At 38.8% G+C, this 15456-nt stretch overlaps 1 protein-coding gene across 1 annotated transcript; it reads left to right on the forward strand.

Annotated features, from left to right (window-relative positions):
• The first annotated feature begins 452 nt into the window (after positions 1–452).
• Positions 453–13043, forward strand: LOC121992529 (aspartyl protease APCB1-like). Its single transcript, XM_042546984.1, has 9 exons — positions 453–1092; positions 2107–2224; positions 2450–2679; positions 2759–2995; positions 3727–3874; positions 3958–4040; positions 4219–4333; positions 12018–12090; positions 12740–13043. The coding sequence occupies exons 1-9, from the start codon at positions 566–568 to the stop codon at positions 12853–12855; spliced, it is 1647 nt and encodes a 548-aa protein (XP_042402918.1). The 5' UTR covers positions 453–565; the 3' UTR covers positions 12856–13043.
• Positions 13044–15456: the final 2413 nt, after the last annotated feature.

Below are 15456 nucleotides of genomic sequence, written 5' to 3' on the forward strand. Positions count from 1 at the left end.
AAATATAAAAAATAAGTTTTTAATTGCTTTCCCAACTTTATACCCTGGGAAATTTCCACTTAGATTCCCGAGATAGACTGAGATTCTTGTAGTAATGAGAACGACAAGATAAGGGGATGTTTGGTATGCGCGTTTTTCATTTTCATTTTCTGGAAAACGCGCGTTTTCTGAAAAACGGTGTTTGGTTTGCGTTTTCCGCCCGCGTTTTTTAAAAAATTGGCTATCGTTTTCTAGAAAAACAGAGAATGACAAGAAGTCGTTTTCTATTTTCTAGAAAACGCGTATTTTTCTAGAAAATGAAAATGAAAATAGTGCAAACCAAACGCACCCTAAGTCTCTCTCTTTGTGCTGTTGTACAAAGGCTTGATAACAAATTAAGGCCCATGGGCCGACTCTATTAAATAGCGAGGACGGGCCATTATGCGGCGTTAACGAGCAGTCCTCCCGCCTCCGCGTCGCTTTCTTCCTCGCTTCTAACAAAGTCAACAACTACGACGCGAACCAGTCTGCTTCCTCTTCCTCTTCCTCTTCTCGCAGAGGGGAGGGCGAAGAAGGTATTGTCCGCATGGAAGGGGAGAGACCGTCGCCGCCTCCTCCACCGCAGCTCCACGGAGTCATCATCATCTCTCTCCCTCCTCCCGATGATCCCTCCAAGGGCAAGACCATCACCGCCTTCACCTTCTCCGACGATTCCCCTCCACCGCCTCCTCTGCCGGTGCCCTCCGTGGAGGTACGACACTCCCGCTCTCGACATGGGCGCCGATACTTCCTCTCCCGTAGAAGGGTCGCCGTCTTCGCCCTGGGCGCCGCGTTCCTCCTCTTCTCCCTCTGGATCTGCCTCTTCTCCGAATCGCCTCTGCAGATGGTCAATGGGACCCAGGAGGAGAACGATACGGAGGAGAAGCGATCTTTCTTGTTCCAGCTCTACCCCAAGTCGGGCCGTCGATCCCTACGGGAGCTCGGGGATGTGAAGCTGGGATCATTTGGGGCTCGCCACTTTGTAGGATCGTGGAAGATGAGATCGAGTAGGAGAACGGAGACGACTGATTCCTCTGCGATTTTTCCCATCGGAGGCAATCTTTTCCCGGACGGGTATGCATGCGCGATTCTTGTATTGATGCAAATTCCTCTTTGAATATGCCCTTTTCAGTTACTACGAGTCAAACTAGGTCTCAGTGCAAAATTTTCTGTAGTCGAGTCTCAAAAGAGTCACCTGATATGCTGCTAGGATTGTGCTATTTGATCTCTTAGTGTCACTGTGTGACTTCACCTATTATTCTACTTGTGATAGCAATAACTATGCAAAATGTTCTTACAAGACTAATAACATAAGTAATGAAAAAACATGAACAACAAAGTATATAAGACTCCAATTACATAAACAAAAAACAAAATAAAAGAACTGAAGAGTCTGGACTCAAAAATGTGTGATGTGCCCTCGAACCAGTCTTGTGGCTAAAAATCAAATCTCATCTATCAAAATCCTAGATGGCTCCTTTCTATGGCTCCGGAAAGGCAAGAGATGGTCATCTATAAGGAAAACACAACAGACAATAAGCATGAATAAGATGCGCATATATAAATAAAGATAAAATATAACTAGAAAATAATAAAATAGACCCACATTACTGCTGTTTATATTATGTACGACTATTGTAATACAACTCAACATCAAATTGTTAACTGGTAATTAAAATCAAAAGAAGGTAGTGTACAACCATGGGTGTTATTGCTGTACTCTTCCATCGATACCATGTGTCAACTTCGATACGAATTTACCTAATCATTTATTTGTTAAACTGTGAGAATATGTTTTAGATTTAGATTTTTGGTGAACATGCAGGTATTCATATTTTTTCCCCACATTTTTATTAATTTGTTAATGAATTCAAAATATCAAACCATAGTGATGATAAAAATCATTTAAATCTTTAGTTAAACTGTCTTTTGATTATTTATTCATATTATTTCCAATGTACTTACTGGTTCAGTCTATAAATTATTTGTTAAACCAAGAGAATATGGTTGAAACTCTTGGATTTCTTTGAATACGTAGGTTCTCATATTATTTTTCTCTGAACCTGGGCCATCTTATTCTCTTTGCAGACAATACTATACAACTATTTTTGTTGGGAGTTCACCTAGACCTTACTTCCTTGATGTGGATACTGGGAGTGACTTAACATGGATCCAGTGTGATGCTCCATGTACTAGCTGTGCGAAGGTACAAATTCAGTATCTCTAAGTTTAATTTCTACGCAAGATTGTATTCAATTATGATTGCTGGTTCCCAAAATCACAATCCATTTATATGCATGATCACAAATGTTTTAGCTATTCTGAAAATTCTTGAACTATCCTGAAAATGAAAGAGTTTACAAATAAGCTCTATTTTATGTAAATTTAAAAGTTTAGTACCTTCATTAATCTGGCAAATACATCTTTACAGGGACCCCATCCCCTATACAAGCCCAATAGAGGAAACATTGTTCTTCCCAGCAATTCTTTTTGTATGGAAGTACAACGTAATCAGAATTATCATTACTGTGACTCCTGTGAACAATGTGATTATGAGATAGAATATGCAGATCATAGTTCCTCCATGGGTGTCCTTGCAAGAGATGATATGCACATTATTGATGCAAATGGTGAAAAGGCAAAATTCAGTTTCACTTTTGGGTATGACTTTTTCATTGTTATAATTTGTTGTCAGGTCTTTTCAACTTATAAAATTGGTTTTGTTACATCTGTATTGTAGGTGTGCTTATGATCAACAAGGCCAACTTTTAGCCTCTCCTGCAAAAACAGATGGGATTCTTGGACTTAGCAGTTCGAAAGTAAGTTTACCTTCTCAATTGGAAAGTCAAGGTATCATTAGCAATGTCATAGGTCATTGCATAAAACGAGAAGCCAAAGGTGGGGGATACATGTTCTTAGGAGACGACTATGTTCCTCAATGGGGTGTGACTTGGGTTCCCAGACAAAGTGGCCTCACGTAAGGATCACTTTTGCACATGTTTTTAAAGAATATAATTATCAGCCTTTTCATACTCACATATATTTAGTAGTTCATAGCTTATACATATTTTTTCCGCGAATATTACTAACAAAGTTAACATCTCTTTGGGGAAAACTTTGCCATCCTACTTTGTCAGTATGTGGAGCTTTTTAAGGTGAAGCTTTGTTATGGTTGTTTGAATATAAATTGGTTGTATTTTGCTTTCTATTAACCATTGAATCATAGATTAATAATTCAAATTCCCTCAAGTTTTCATCACCTCAAGATTTTTTTTCCTTTTCTTTTTATGCTTCTAAAGATTCTGTGAGAAAAATACTCTTGTGATTTTCGTGCCTGAAGGCTCTGAAGTGCATGCCATTTTTGATCCAGAATTGTGACAATGTTGGCAATTGTGGGATGATGGATGATAATAAAATGTTTCTTAAATGCATTGGCTAGATCAAGGTATTTAAATTTGGAGGGTTGAACTGTGATAGAGGCCGAAACCTAGGTATGAAGCTGAAATTATTCTATACACTTCTCCCAACTAATTTACCCACAAAGAACATAAAAGACTGCATTCATACAGGCTTTTGCACTTTTATATATGATGCCTTCTTTTCTTGCTTTCAGATCTTTCATGCACATGAAAATTCTTACATGGTGATCCATTCAAATCAATTTTTTGGTAATGTATGTTGACTTTGTTTTGCTTCGGTTTATTTCAGAAATTTCTATATTTCTAAAGCTTCAAAAATTAATTATGGAGGCAAGCAAATTTCGGGGCAGAAAGGAAATGCAGTCCCAGTAATTTTTGATACTGGAAGCTCGTACACTTACTTTCCTGATGAAGCATATGGGAAGCTAACCGCTTATGTAAGTCATGAAAAAAATGAAATTCCGGATTACATTTCTTCAGTATCATCAATATTTACCATGTGAATTTCACAAACACGCAGCTCCAGTCCATGTCCAATAACTTCATCCAAGATGTCTCTGATCTTACAATGCCAATCTGTTTGCGTGCCGACTTTCCTATCAGGTGAAATCTTATTAACTATCTTAACCATTTTCTCACAATGCTTTTGAGTGTATTATGTTTCTGATTTCCTACATTTTGTAAAATGTCCTTGCAAATTCATATCTGGAAATTTTCATCATGTTTCATAAACTAAAACTCCTGAGCACCGAGTGTCTAATAAGGTTCATCATATTTACAGGTCTTTTAAAGATGTGAAGCAATTCTTTGAACCATTAACCCTGCAATTCGAAAAGAAATGGTGGACCATGTCAAAATCATTCACTATTCAACCTGAAGGATACCTAGTAATCAGCGTATGTCTCTTCACATCTTCTTTTGGGAATTTGACAAACATATTACAAGGAGTTTGCTAGCTATCAGAAACTTCAACCTCTATTCGGAACATGGTCAGAGGAAGCCAAAGTAGAATTTGGATGAGTTAGATTCGGGTCAAGTGGGTTTGTCTAAACTGAGTCTGGTTTGGTTGAATTGGATGAGGATGTTCAATTTGTCAGTTTTACTTGAATTGACTGGTTCGGTTGAATTCAAGATTTAACATACCGCGTTGGGCGAAACCTACTGTTCCACCCGACACTAGAACTGCGGCCGGCACAGGCACTATGGGCCATCGTGGGGTCGACTATGGCGACCCCCACGTGGTTGCGGAAGCGCCATGACTCCCGCAGGGTTGCGGCAGAGATGCGCACACCCATTGGAGCACGACAACCCCAGTGGGTCGCGCTCAAGCATGCAGCGACCTGTGGAGGCGGGGATGTCCGAGGTTTTAATTAAAACATAAGAAACCTAAAAAAAATCCTAAGTTAATATTTTAATCACTGCTTACTATAAATGAGATGATTTGAGCAGAGTTAATCAAGCTTTAATAGATTTATCTTATTAATTTAACATATATATATATATATATATCTCATTTGAGCAGAGTTAATCAAGCTTTAATAGATTTATCTTATTAATTTAACATATATATATATATATATATAATTTTAAAAATATATAATAACATTTGCATTTATATTTATTTATAATAAAAAAGTGTTAAAATCTCGTAGTTTTTTTTTAAATTACTTTTTATTTTTTTAAATATTTATTATTTTTTATTTTTTTAAATATTCAAAATTATTTTTATTTTTTAAAATATTTAAAATAATTTTTTATTTTTAATTAATGTATTTTATATTTAAAAAATACCGAAACCATATCGGTACGACACGATAAGGTACCGAAATCATATCATTCTGATTCATGATTGAAACCCTAAACCTCGGCATGACTTAAGATATTAAATCATGGTTGAATTGTTTCAGGGAAGAAAAGTTTGGATGAGATGATGGAGTGAGGCGGAAGTGGAATTTGGGGTGACTCGATTAGTATTTCTTTTGAAATGAGTTTAGTATCATTACTGCTTGAAGATGATCCAAAGTGAAATCAAATGTTGTATTTCTTTTGCCATTCCAGTTTTCTCCCTTCCAACTTAGAGAGAGAAACTCTCCCTTCTCTCTTGGTTTTTCCTTGAGACAAGGTGGTTGGAAGTTGATTAGGAGACTTGCGAGCGCTCTCGCAGGGCATCCCTCCCCTCATCGACGATGAGGGATGTGGGAAGGGTGCGACATCGCCTCTCTTTGGGGCGATGTTGTTGGTTTTTGTGGTATTTGGTGGCCAATCCGTGGTTATGGAGAAGGAAGGTGGCTGCTCAATGTTCGAAGATCGCAATACCGTCATTTACTTTCTAGGCAGGATTTCTGGCTAGGATATTCCATGAGTTTCCAAGAGGGGGTATTTTCTTCTTGTTGGAATCTACTCTGGTTAGGAGGAAGACAGTGGGTACAAAGGTGGAAGGTGTGCCAGATTTGGTAGGGGTTTAACAACAGGGCTGCACAAGGATGTTTTTTTGTGGCCGGTTGGAATCCAATCGGTCCAGCATCTTTTACATTTATTCCTTGCACTGAAATGACAAGGAAAAAGCTGGCTAGCACTACAAACAGATCTCGAAATCAATTAGCATCACCCAGTGGTCCCCAAAACACTGATGTGGAGCAGGAATTTCTGAATATGCCTCAAGCTGATCTTGCGGTAATAATGGGGCAGCAGGCGGATTTGGCGAATCAGGGGACATGTCAGCCTCCATGTGGAACAAATCTTAATCTAAATCATCAACCTCTTCCTCACGAAGGAGTCTCACCTCGAGAGAGAGGGGAGGAGTGCCTAGGGTTGTAAACGAGCTGAGCTAGTCCGAACAGTAAGAGGCTCGAGCTCGTTTCGTTATCCCTAAGCTCGAGCTCGGCTCAAGTTCGATTCGAGCTTTAGTTTTTAAGCTCTAGTTTGGCTTGTAATAAAATTAAATAGCTCGAGTTTGACTCGAGCTTGGCTTGAAAAAAGCTGGTTTAAAAATTAAACGAGCTTAGTTCGAGCTTGTTTAAGATAATTAGCTATATATATATATAGCTTGAGCTCGGTTCGTTATCCCTAAGCTCGAGCCCGGCTCAAGTTCGATTCGAGCTTTAGTTCTTAAGCTCTAGTTCGGCTTGTAATAAAATTAAATAGCTCGAGTTCGGCTCGAGCTTGGCTTGAAAAAAACTGGTTTAAAAATTAAACGAGCTTAGTTCAAGCTCGTTTAAGATAAATAGCAATAATATATATATATATATATATATAAACAAGTCTCTTAACGAACATGTTCGCGAGCTTATGAACCAAATAATGTTAAGCTCGAGCTCGGCTTGATAATATTTTCGAGCTCGAAATCAGGCTCGAGCTCGGCTCGTTAACTTAATCGAACAAACTTTTTTTCGAGCCGAGACCCGAATAGCTCGCGAGCGGCTTGGCTCATTTACACTCCTAGGAGTGCCGAAAGAACAGGGGTTGCTAGAGGTTGAACAACAGGATGAAGAAGTTCAGGAGGAGGGTGGGGGAGTTCCTAGTGAAGGAAGATTCCCGGGAAGGACATGGGCCAACGTTTTCAAAGACCATTAAAAGGTGAAGTTAGCAATTCCACTGGAACAATACGAGGCAATCGGAAGCAAGTTGCATTTTAAATATGATGACATTGAAACAGTGGATGAGACATTGAGCTTGTGTTGTGGGGTGCTTTATGGGGCGCCATCTTGGGTGAGGCGGAGTTGTGGCAATGGCCTCCCGATAGGGAGTTTCGTATACTTTTTTCATGCACAAGAGTGGATGGTTGTATATCGGTTTGACATGATGGTGGATCGAGACAAGGTGCTACTTGGAGGGCCGTATTTTGTGTATGGAATTCCAATCTTTTTGAACTTTATGCCAAGTTCTCTCTTCAATGAAGATGGGTTTTTCATCCCGGTGTGAATTTAGATCCATGGCTTGTTGCCAGACTGCTGGTCGCCGCGGGTGCTAAGCCTGATAGGTTCGGAGACTGGGAAACCACTTTACACGGATCAAATGACATAGACGATAAAGGTTGGAGTATTTATCTCATGGTGGAAATTTCGGTCATTGGAGAAAGAGTTGCGAGCGTGCTAATCACATTGCTCACTGGAGTTCAACTTGATCTAAAGGTTGTCTATGAGATGGTGTCAGATGTTTGTGAAGATTGCCGAAGATGGGGCATTGGAAGGAGGCTTGTCACCAAAATTGTAATCGAACTAAACGGGAGGTAATGAAAATCACAATCAAAATAGGAGGCAGTGTTCTCAATCTGCAAGAGGGCGTCGACGCTTATGATTTCATTGCCATACTCAACAGGGGAGTGGAACAACACAAGATATAAGGACGAGGGGTCGGAGGATATAAACCGGTTGGCAATTGTGGAGGCTTGCACCCCTATTGCGGTGGAGGCATTGCCGGCTCCGGATGAAGGCACTCAGGGGGTGGCGAGAACTGAGACACAGGACATCACAACTATCCTCACGGGATGAAGTGCAAGAAGACGAAGTGGAGGTTGTTTCGCACCCACCACAAGAAGGGGCACCCGTACAACTACCAGTGCCTCCACCTTATCGGAGACGAGTGTCCAGGCGACCATTGTATCCTATAAGTCCTTAACTTCATCCTCATCAATGAGCAATGGGGCAACAAGTAAAGACATGGCAGGAGGTATGGTGATTCCGCAAAGCAATAGACAATTATGGGCGCGAGCAGCCGGATGGGTGTCAAATGAAGGTTGCGGCATGAAACATAATGGGCTTCCATAAGCACAAAGGAGTACAAGTAATGGTATTACTTGAGACAAAACTTACAGAAGCTTCCCTTGAGCCTATCATGATGCGACAATTTGCAGGTATGGGACAAGCTAATAATTTCAGTTTATCTAACCACTGTCGCATTTTGCTCTTATGGGATATGCCGTTGGTTTCTTTGGATTTACTCGTTATGGAGGAGCAATTTGTTCATTGTTGAATCACGGGTCGAAACTTCATCGTCACATTTATTTATGAACTTCATTATATAGTAGCTTGGAGGCCTTTATGGGACTCTCTTACTACAATTGGATGGAACACTTCTGAGCCGTGGCTTCTAATGGGTGATTTTTAACTCTCTTTTAACGGTCCAAGATAGGAGGGAGGATAATCAGTCACCAATTATGAGCTCCCTGACCTAGAGAGGTTTGTGCATGTGTGGTTTGGTGGATCTTCGATCAATTGGCTGTCGGTTGACTTGGACACGATACAGTATCTTGCAAACTGGATCGTACCCTAGTCAACCCACATTGGCTATTGGCGGATTATGAGAGTTATACGAAGTTTATGGCGCCTAGTTGTCTTTCGGATCACTCGTGATTTAGTCTCCATACTAGCAAGGGAGCAAGGGAGAGGGGGCTGAATAGGGCTTATGGAAATGGCCATTACAGGTTATGGCGAAGCTCACATGTTTGAAGGGTAAGCTGCGATTTCTGGATGAACAACACTTCCAACATATCTCGGAGAAAACGGCAAGGGCAAGGGAGTTAGAAGAAGCCCAATTGGGCTCTTGGAGCGCGCACGTGCACCGGGGGTTGGGGGTGGGGTGGGGTGGGGTGGTGAGTCTCCGAGTGAGTATGGAACATTAAGGAAGAAAGCTACTCTACTTGCGGAGGTGGAGAGGACTTTTTATCAACAAAGAACTAAGAGTGTTTATCTGAAGAATAGCGACAAGTGTACCAAGTTTTTTCATGATTTGGTGAAGCGCAACAACAAAAGGAATGCCATCATCACACTCACGAAATAGTCCGGGAAACAAACATATAGTTTGAAAGAGGTTGCCGATGAGTTTGTGATATATTTTCAAGGGTTGTTGGGTGCTAGCGAACCTTGTATTCCGTTGGACAATAGAAACATGGACAGGAGGAAGCTGCCCGAGGGTCAAAAGAAGGAGCTAACCTTGTCTGCGGCCGATGAGATTTATCTTGCACTATTTGATATATTTTCAAGGGTTGTTGGGTGCTAGCGAACCTTGTATTCCGTTGGACAATAGTAACATGGACGGGAGGAAGCTGTTCGAGGGTCAAAAGAAGGAGCTAACCTTGTCAGTGGCCGATGAGATTCACCTTGCAGTATTTGATATTGGGAAGGATAAAGCCCCCGATTCCGATGGGTTTAATGCCAAGTTCTTTACCTTAGCATGGGACACGGTAGGAGCAGAATTTTTGGTTGTAGTTTGTGAGTTTTTCTAGCATGGGCGGTTTTTCAAGCAATGGAATCACACCTTGATTGCGTTGATATCCAAATCTAATCATTCGCCATGGGTTTTGGACTTCCGTCCAATATCGTGTTGTATGGTCTTCTATAAGGTTATCTCAAAGGTGTTGGCGGGGAGGTTGGAGAAGGTGATGGATGCTTTATTAGATCCGGTGCAAGCGACTTTTGTTCAAGGCCGCTCTATTGGGGTGAACATTAATCTTGCACAAAATTATTGAAGAAGTGTATGCCCGCAGACACATATTGCCAAGATGCATGATCAAGGTTGACTTGAAGAAGGCTTTCGATAGTGTTGATTAGGGTTTTCTTACGTCGGCACTCATTGGCTATGTTTTTCTCCAACAATTTCGAGCTTGGATTCATGAATGTGTTGCCACGCTCTCTTACTATGTAAGTATCAATGGTGGTATGCATGGGTTTTTCGGTGGGAGGCGAGGTTTGAGGCAAGGAGATCCACTTTCACCCTTGCTTTTTGCGTTATGCTTGAAGGTTTTTTCTAGAGAGCTAAAGAAGGCATCACGGCAGCCCAATTTTCACTTTAATCTTATGTGTGGATGTGTCTAAATTACACATTTAGCTTATGCCGATGATCTATTAATGTTTGCAAGGGCCAATACCTCTACAATCATTATCTTGGCGGAGGTGTCGAGAGATTTTGGTGACAAGGTTGGACTTCGGGCCAATCCATTGAAGTCCAATATTTACATGACCGGTGTGGATGATCAAGCTCGGCAACATATACTTTAAATCATCGGGTACTTTCCTATTTAGATATCTTGGTATTCCCCTAACCACGGAGAGGCTTCACATAGCTAACTATGGTTCTTTACTTGATGCGGTGGCAAAGAAGGTTGCGGAATGGCCAAAAGATACCTTATCTTATGTTGGCCGGTTGGAGTTGATATGTTCCGTGCTTCAAGGTGTTGAATTCTATTGACTTTCTATTCTTCTAATGCCTTGGGTGGTTGATAAACTCTATGGTATGTGTCGATCTTTTACTTGGTCTACTAAGCACCCACTGATCTCTTGGGCAACAATATGTTTACCGAAGGAAGGAGGTTATGGTCTTCAGGATTTGCAAGCTTGGAACAACACTTTATTATGCCGGACGTTCTGGAATGTTTAAAATAAGATGGATTCACTTTGGGTTCGATAGGTGCATCACCACCATCTTAAAGGTGCAGATTTTTGGCATTGACAAGGAAAGCTGTCCGATTCTCCTTTGATCAAACGCATATTACAAATTCGGGATGATCTATTGCAAAGAACGGGTAGCCAAGGAGTGGCAAACATGAAGATGATAGAATGGTTTGCAAGGGAAAAGAAGGGGGCGGTCAACACATATGAATTGTTTAGACCTCGTGCCACCAAGGTTTATTGGGCGCTGATTGTTTGGAAGGCCGGTTTGCTACCTAAGCACCGGTTCACCCTTTGGTTGATGGCCCACGGACGGTTGAGGACAGTGGATAGATTGCCGTATGTACCCGACAAGTTGTGTTCTTTGTGCCGGTAGCAAGAGGAATCCAATTCCCACTTATGTTTACAGTGCCCAGTTTTGAGAGAGCTTTGGGACAAGGTGCGGGGTTGGTTGGACTTTCGCCATCTGATTTTATCGGCCCAGCGATTATTCAGGGCATTCCGAAGGCTATATTGAGGCAACGGGCGATTTTCAAAGGCCCGATACTTGGCGGTTTCTTGTATTGTTTTTCTGGTGTGGCAAACTCGCAACAAATGCCGTTTTGAGGGTGATGTTCCTTGTGTTGAGAGGTTCCGCAAAGTTCAGATTCATGTTTTTCGTTTCGTTGATACCTAGAGTAGTAGTGGCTTCTTGATGTTGCCTCTTAGTTCGTAGATGTCTAGAGTGTACTGGCTTTGTGATGGTGTTTTTCATTTCATTTCATAAACGTCTAGAGTTGTAATGATTTTGTGATCCTTGAGATATCTTAATATATATTTTACCTTCCCCTAAAAAAGAATTGTCTAAGTTGGAGGAAACTCCATGGCTTTGAAAGTGGTCCAATATGTCCCAAATGATTGGAGTCTTTCTCCTTTATAGGCCTCGCGAGTGCCTGTCCAACAGCCTTTGCTATATGTCATTTGGCATTTTGGCGAGTCCAACTGTTGTCAGATGCTCCAATCCTATTTAGCTAAAGATGTGCCACCATAGAGTTGGTTCCATGTTGATTCCTCATATAAACTCCTGTATTACACTGGCCTTTACTATTTCAGATGCATGTCATTCATCCCATGGTCAATTCTACTTTCTCCCACTTCTAGACATTTTGTTAACAAATAGATGACAATGTAATTTAGGGGTTTTGAATTTATGCAGGATAAAGGCAATGTGTGCTTGGGCGTCCTTAATGGAACTGAAGTACATGATGGATCAACTGTAATATTGGGAGGTAAATTACTATCAATCATTGTCATGTCTTCGCACTATGTTCAACATTTATTTCAACTGCTGAATCACCCGACAAAATTGCCAAATAGAGGACTCAGGACATAATGAGTTAAATATTTATAAAACTCGATAAGCTCATTTATGTTTGTTTAACATTATAACATATATTAAATAAATAAACATAAACACTAGTGAACTTGACATGGTAATGTTCTTGAACAAAGCTTGACTATAAATTTATCTATTAACTTATTTAAGATCCAACTATGACTGTGCTTCTTTTGTGTTTTGTTCAAATATAAAAGAAGTGAACTACATGTATCATATTTATACTCTATTTATATCTATTTTTCTTAATACCTTATAAATTAAAAATTTCTATAGTATGTTAAATATAAGAAAATGATATAAAGTTGATTTATTGGATGGATGTTTTAATTGAATTACAAGGACAACCTCTATCTGTTGCTGAGCTCTACTTGGAGCTAAAAACTTTTTAATAAATGAGGCTAAGTATGCTTTTAACCTCTATAAGATAAATCAACAAGCTCAAGCATAGTAAAGAGTCAAGTTTGGTCTGGCTCATTTACGGTCCAATGGACGATGCATTTGTGAAATTTAATTGAATTTGTCTCCTGTTTTGCTGGCAGACATTTCCTTGCGGGGGAAGCTCGTTGTTTACGACAATACACAGCAGAAAATAGGTTGGGTCCAGTCAGAGTGCGCTAAACCACAGAAATCTACTGGTTTCGCTTTCTTTGTCTAAGCTAGAAATTTGGACACTGGACGGCAACTACATGTTAATAGGAGTGATGGATGGAGCATGTTGAGTTTACTAAATATATGATGATGTAAATATATGTTCGAGGAATTCCCATGTAGGGCTTTACTTTGCCCCTCTTTGCAGACAAAAATATTGATAACTATTAATATTATAAAGACATTTAAAGTAAAGTTTGACTTGCCTTGTATATTATTTTTGATGGCCGTTTGGAAAAAACTGGTCAATGCCAATGGTTACATGGTATAGAAGATGTGATTTAGTGAGTGGGTTTTCAGGTTATATTTGTCAAGTTTTGAATGAATTCCACAAGGTACGATCCTATTTAAAATATTGTTTTTGATTTAAACTGTCACACTTACACCACATTGTAAATGAGGATTGAGAACTTATAGAAAATAGTTGGATTGTTGCCAAATTAAATTTTATTCAATAGTACCAAATGTGCAATTACTAATAATTGTTCTTTCTTGTGATATGTTGACTAGTATGACTACAAACGTATTACTTTGCTTCATCATTGAAGGCAATGACATGTTCAATGCACAAATTTCTTTGACTAGGAGATGAACTTGAGGATAGTGCTTCAAAGATTAATACTATAGAAGAGGTCTCTCAACCTAGAATCACTGTTGGTGGATAAGACAATACATGACGATTATAACATGTACTGTGTCAATGTGACTAAGACTGTATAATTCTAATTGCTAGGACTCCTAAACTTAGGCGCCAACATTAGATATGTGATGTCTTTAATATATAAGCCAATTTAAAAGAGTTGTACAAATAAAATATTCAATTTGAAGTATCAGGATGACTCTTTAAGAGTCACTCGGCCAATAATGTGACCATTATGAAATATGAAAAAAGATAATAGCCTATACTGATAAGTTGTCAGAGTTAAACTCTGTGTTGTAATACTTGCCCAATAAATTTGTCATTCATCATGAACTACAATACGATGAAAGGGAACTAAACTCTTAGAAAGTTGTGTTATCTATGTTGAGAAAGACTAAACTTAAGATTCGTAATTAGTTGAAAGGTGAGGTCCATCAAGTGGACAATGCCACCAAATAAAAATAGAAGAAGCCCACGAAGCAAAGGTTCGAGGTGACAAGGAGATTTACTTAGAGGTCAGCCTAAACGTGAGGTATGACTCGAGAGTTGCAACTTTATTCGCAGTAGTTACCACTTCTCATCACCCTCATTATTGACTTTATTAACAAGGAGACACCGAATGCCGTTTGATGTTTTTATATTTTAATTTTAAAATAATAATGGTTTTTCTTTTTATAAATATAATATTTGTTATGAATGTTCTTGAAGTTGACATTCCATTATATGACACGAACATCAAACGGTTCAAAACTAATCATCTAAACAACTTCATTAGTATAGCTGGGATCCATTTGGTTCGCAATCACACGAGGTCTAGAAGTTGTATTTACTTGTTTCCGCGAAGATACCACACCAGTGCTTCTTTTCCAGTTCACCGTGTGGAGTCCACCATATTAATATTAAGACGGTCAATGAGAAGCTGCACCAGTGCTTCCTCTCTTCTTCGCGATGATAACAAATAATATTTATTATGTTTAGGGCATCTCGAATGATTAGAGATTTAAATGAGTTTTTTTTTAAGATCCTAATATGTCATATCAATAATATGAAAATTTATTAATATATCTTCAATGATTAAAGTTCTAAATAAGTTTTTTCATGATCCAATTCATAGCATGAGTTATATAAATCAAATGCGAGACAAAAGAATAGGTTTATATTTTCATTACTATTCTTAAATTAATCCTCAAATCTCACATCTACAATAGTTCAAGACTTTTTATTTAACTTTTTAGATTTTATAAACCTTTCATAAATTTAACATTGGAGGTGTCCTTAAAAAAGCCAATGGAGAAGTCATCGTCTACGCTGCCTCACCTGTGTAGTCTTATACGGATTTCGAGAGCATATTGTTGAAAGGATTATATATATATACACAAAGAACACATAGAAAAGTCTTAGACATCATTGTTTGACAACATATTATTTTTCCACACGCACTAAAAGAGAAGCAGAGAAATCTTAAAACAATTTGATCCTCATGTAGCTATATCACCAATGGTAATGGTGTTCTGAAGTCCATGGCATCAACCCTCTGAAATTTAACAAATTTCATTTGTAATTATTATTATTATTATTTTTGTCAATTTTCACTTTTTAGTATTTAAGGTATTTTTAAAATTTTAGATATTTTTAGTAATTTTTATCTTTTTATCTTTTTATATTTGAGTTCCTTTAAAGATTTTAGGACCATGAGTTTATTAATAATTTTTTATTTCTTTTAAAATTTCTTTCCTTTCTTTACAAGATAAAAATTATAGTCTATATATTAGATTTTTTTTTTTTTTATTTGGGTCTTATAGTGTAAAGTCTATATAAACATTTGTTTAGCTTAGGGGTGCCCACAAATTGAATCGAGCATAATAATATGAAAATACTGATATTTGAGTTTGAGCTGAAAAATATATATGATATTCAAAGCTCGAAAGTACAAATAGTTTTGGCTTGAGCTTGATTCAAAATAAAATT

The sequence above is a fragment of the Zingiber officinale genome, chromosome 6B, assembly GCF_018446385.1.
Source record: "Zingiber officinale cultivar Zhangliang chromosome 6B, Zo_v1.1, whole genome shotgun sequence".
NCBI classification, from domain to species: domain Eukaryota; kingdom Viridiplantae; phylum Streptophyta; class Magnoliopsida; order Zingiberales; family Zingiberaceae; genus Zingiber; species Zingiber officinale.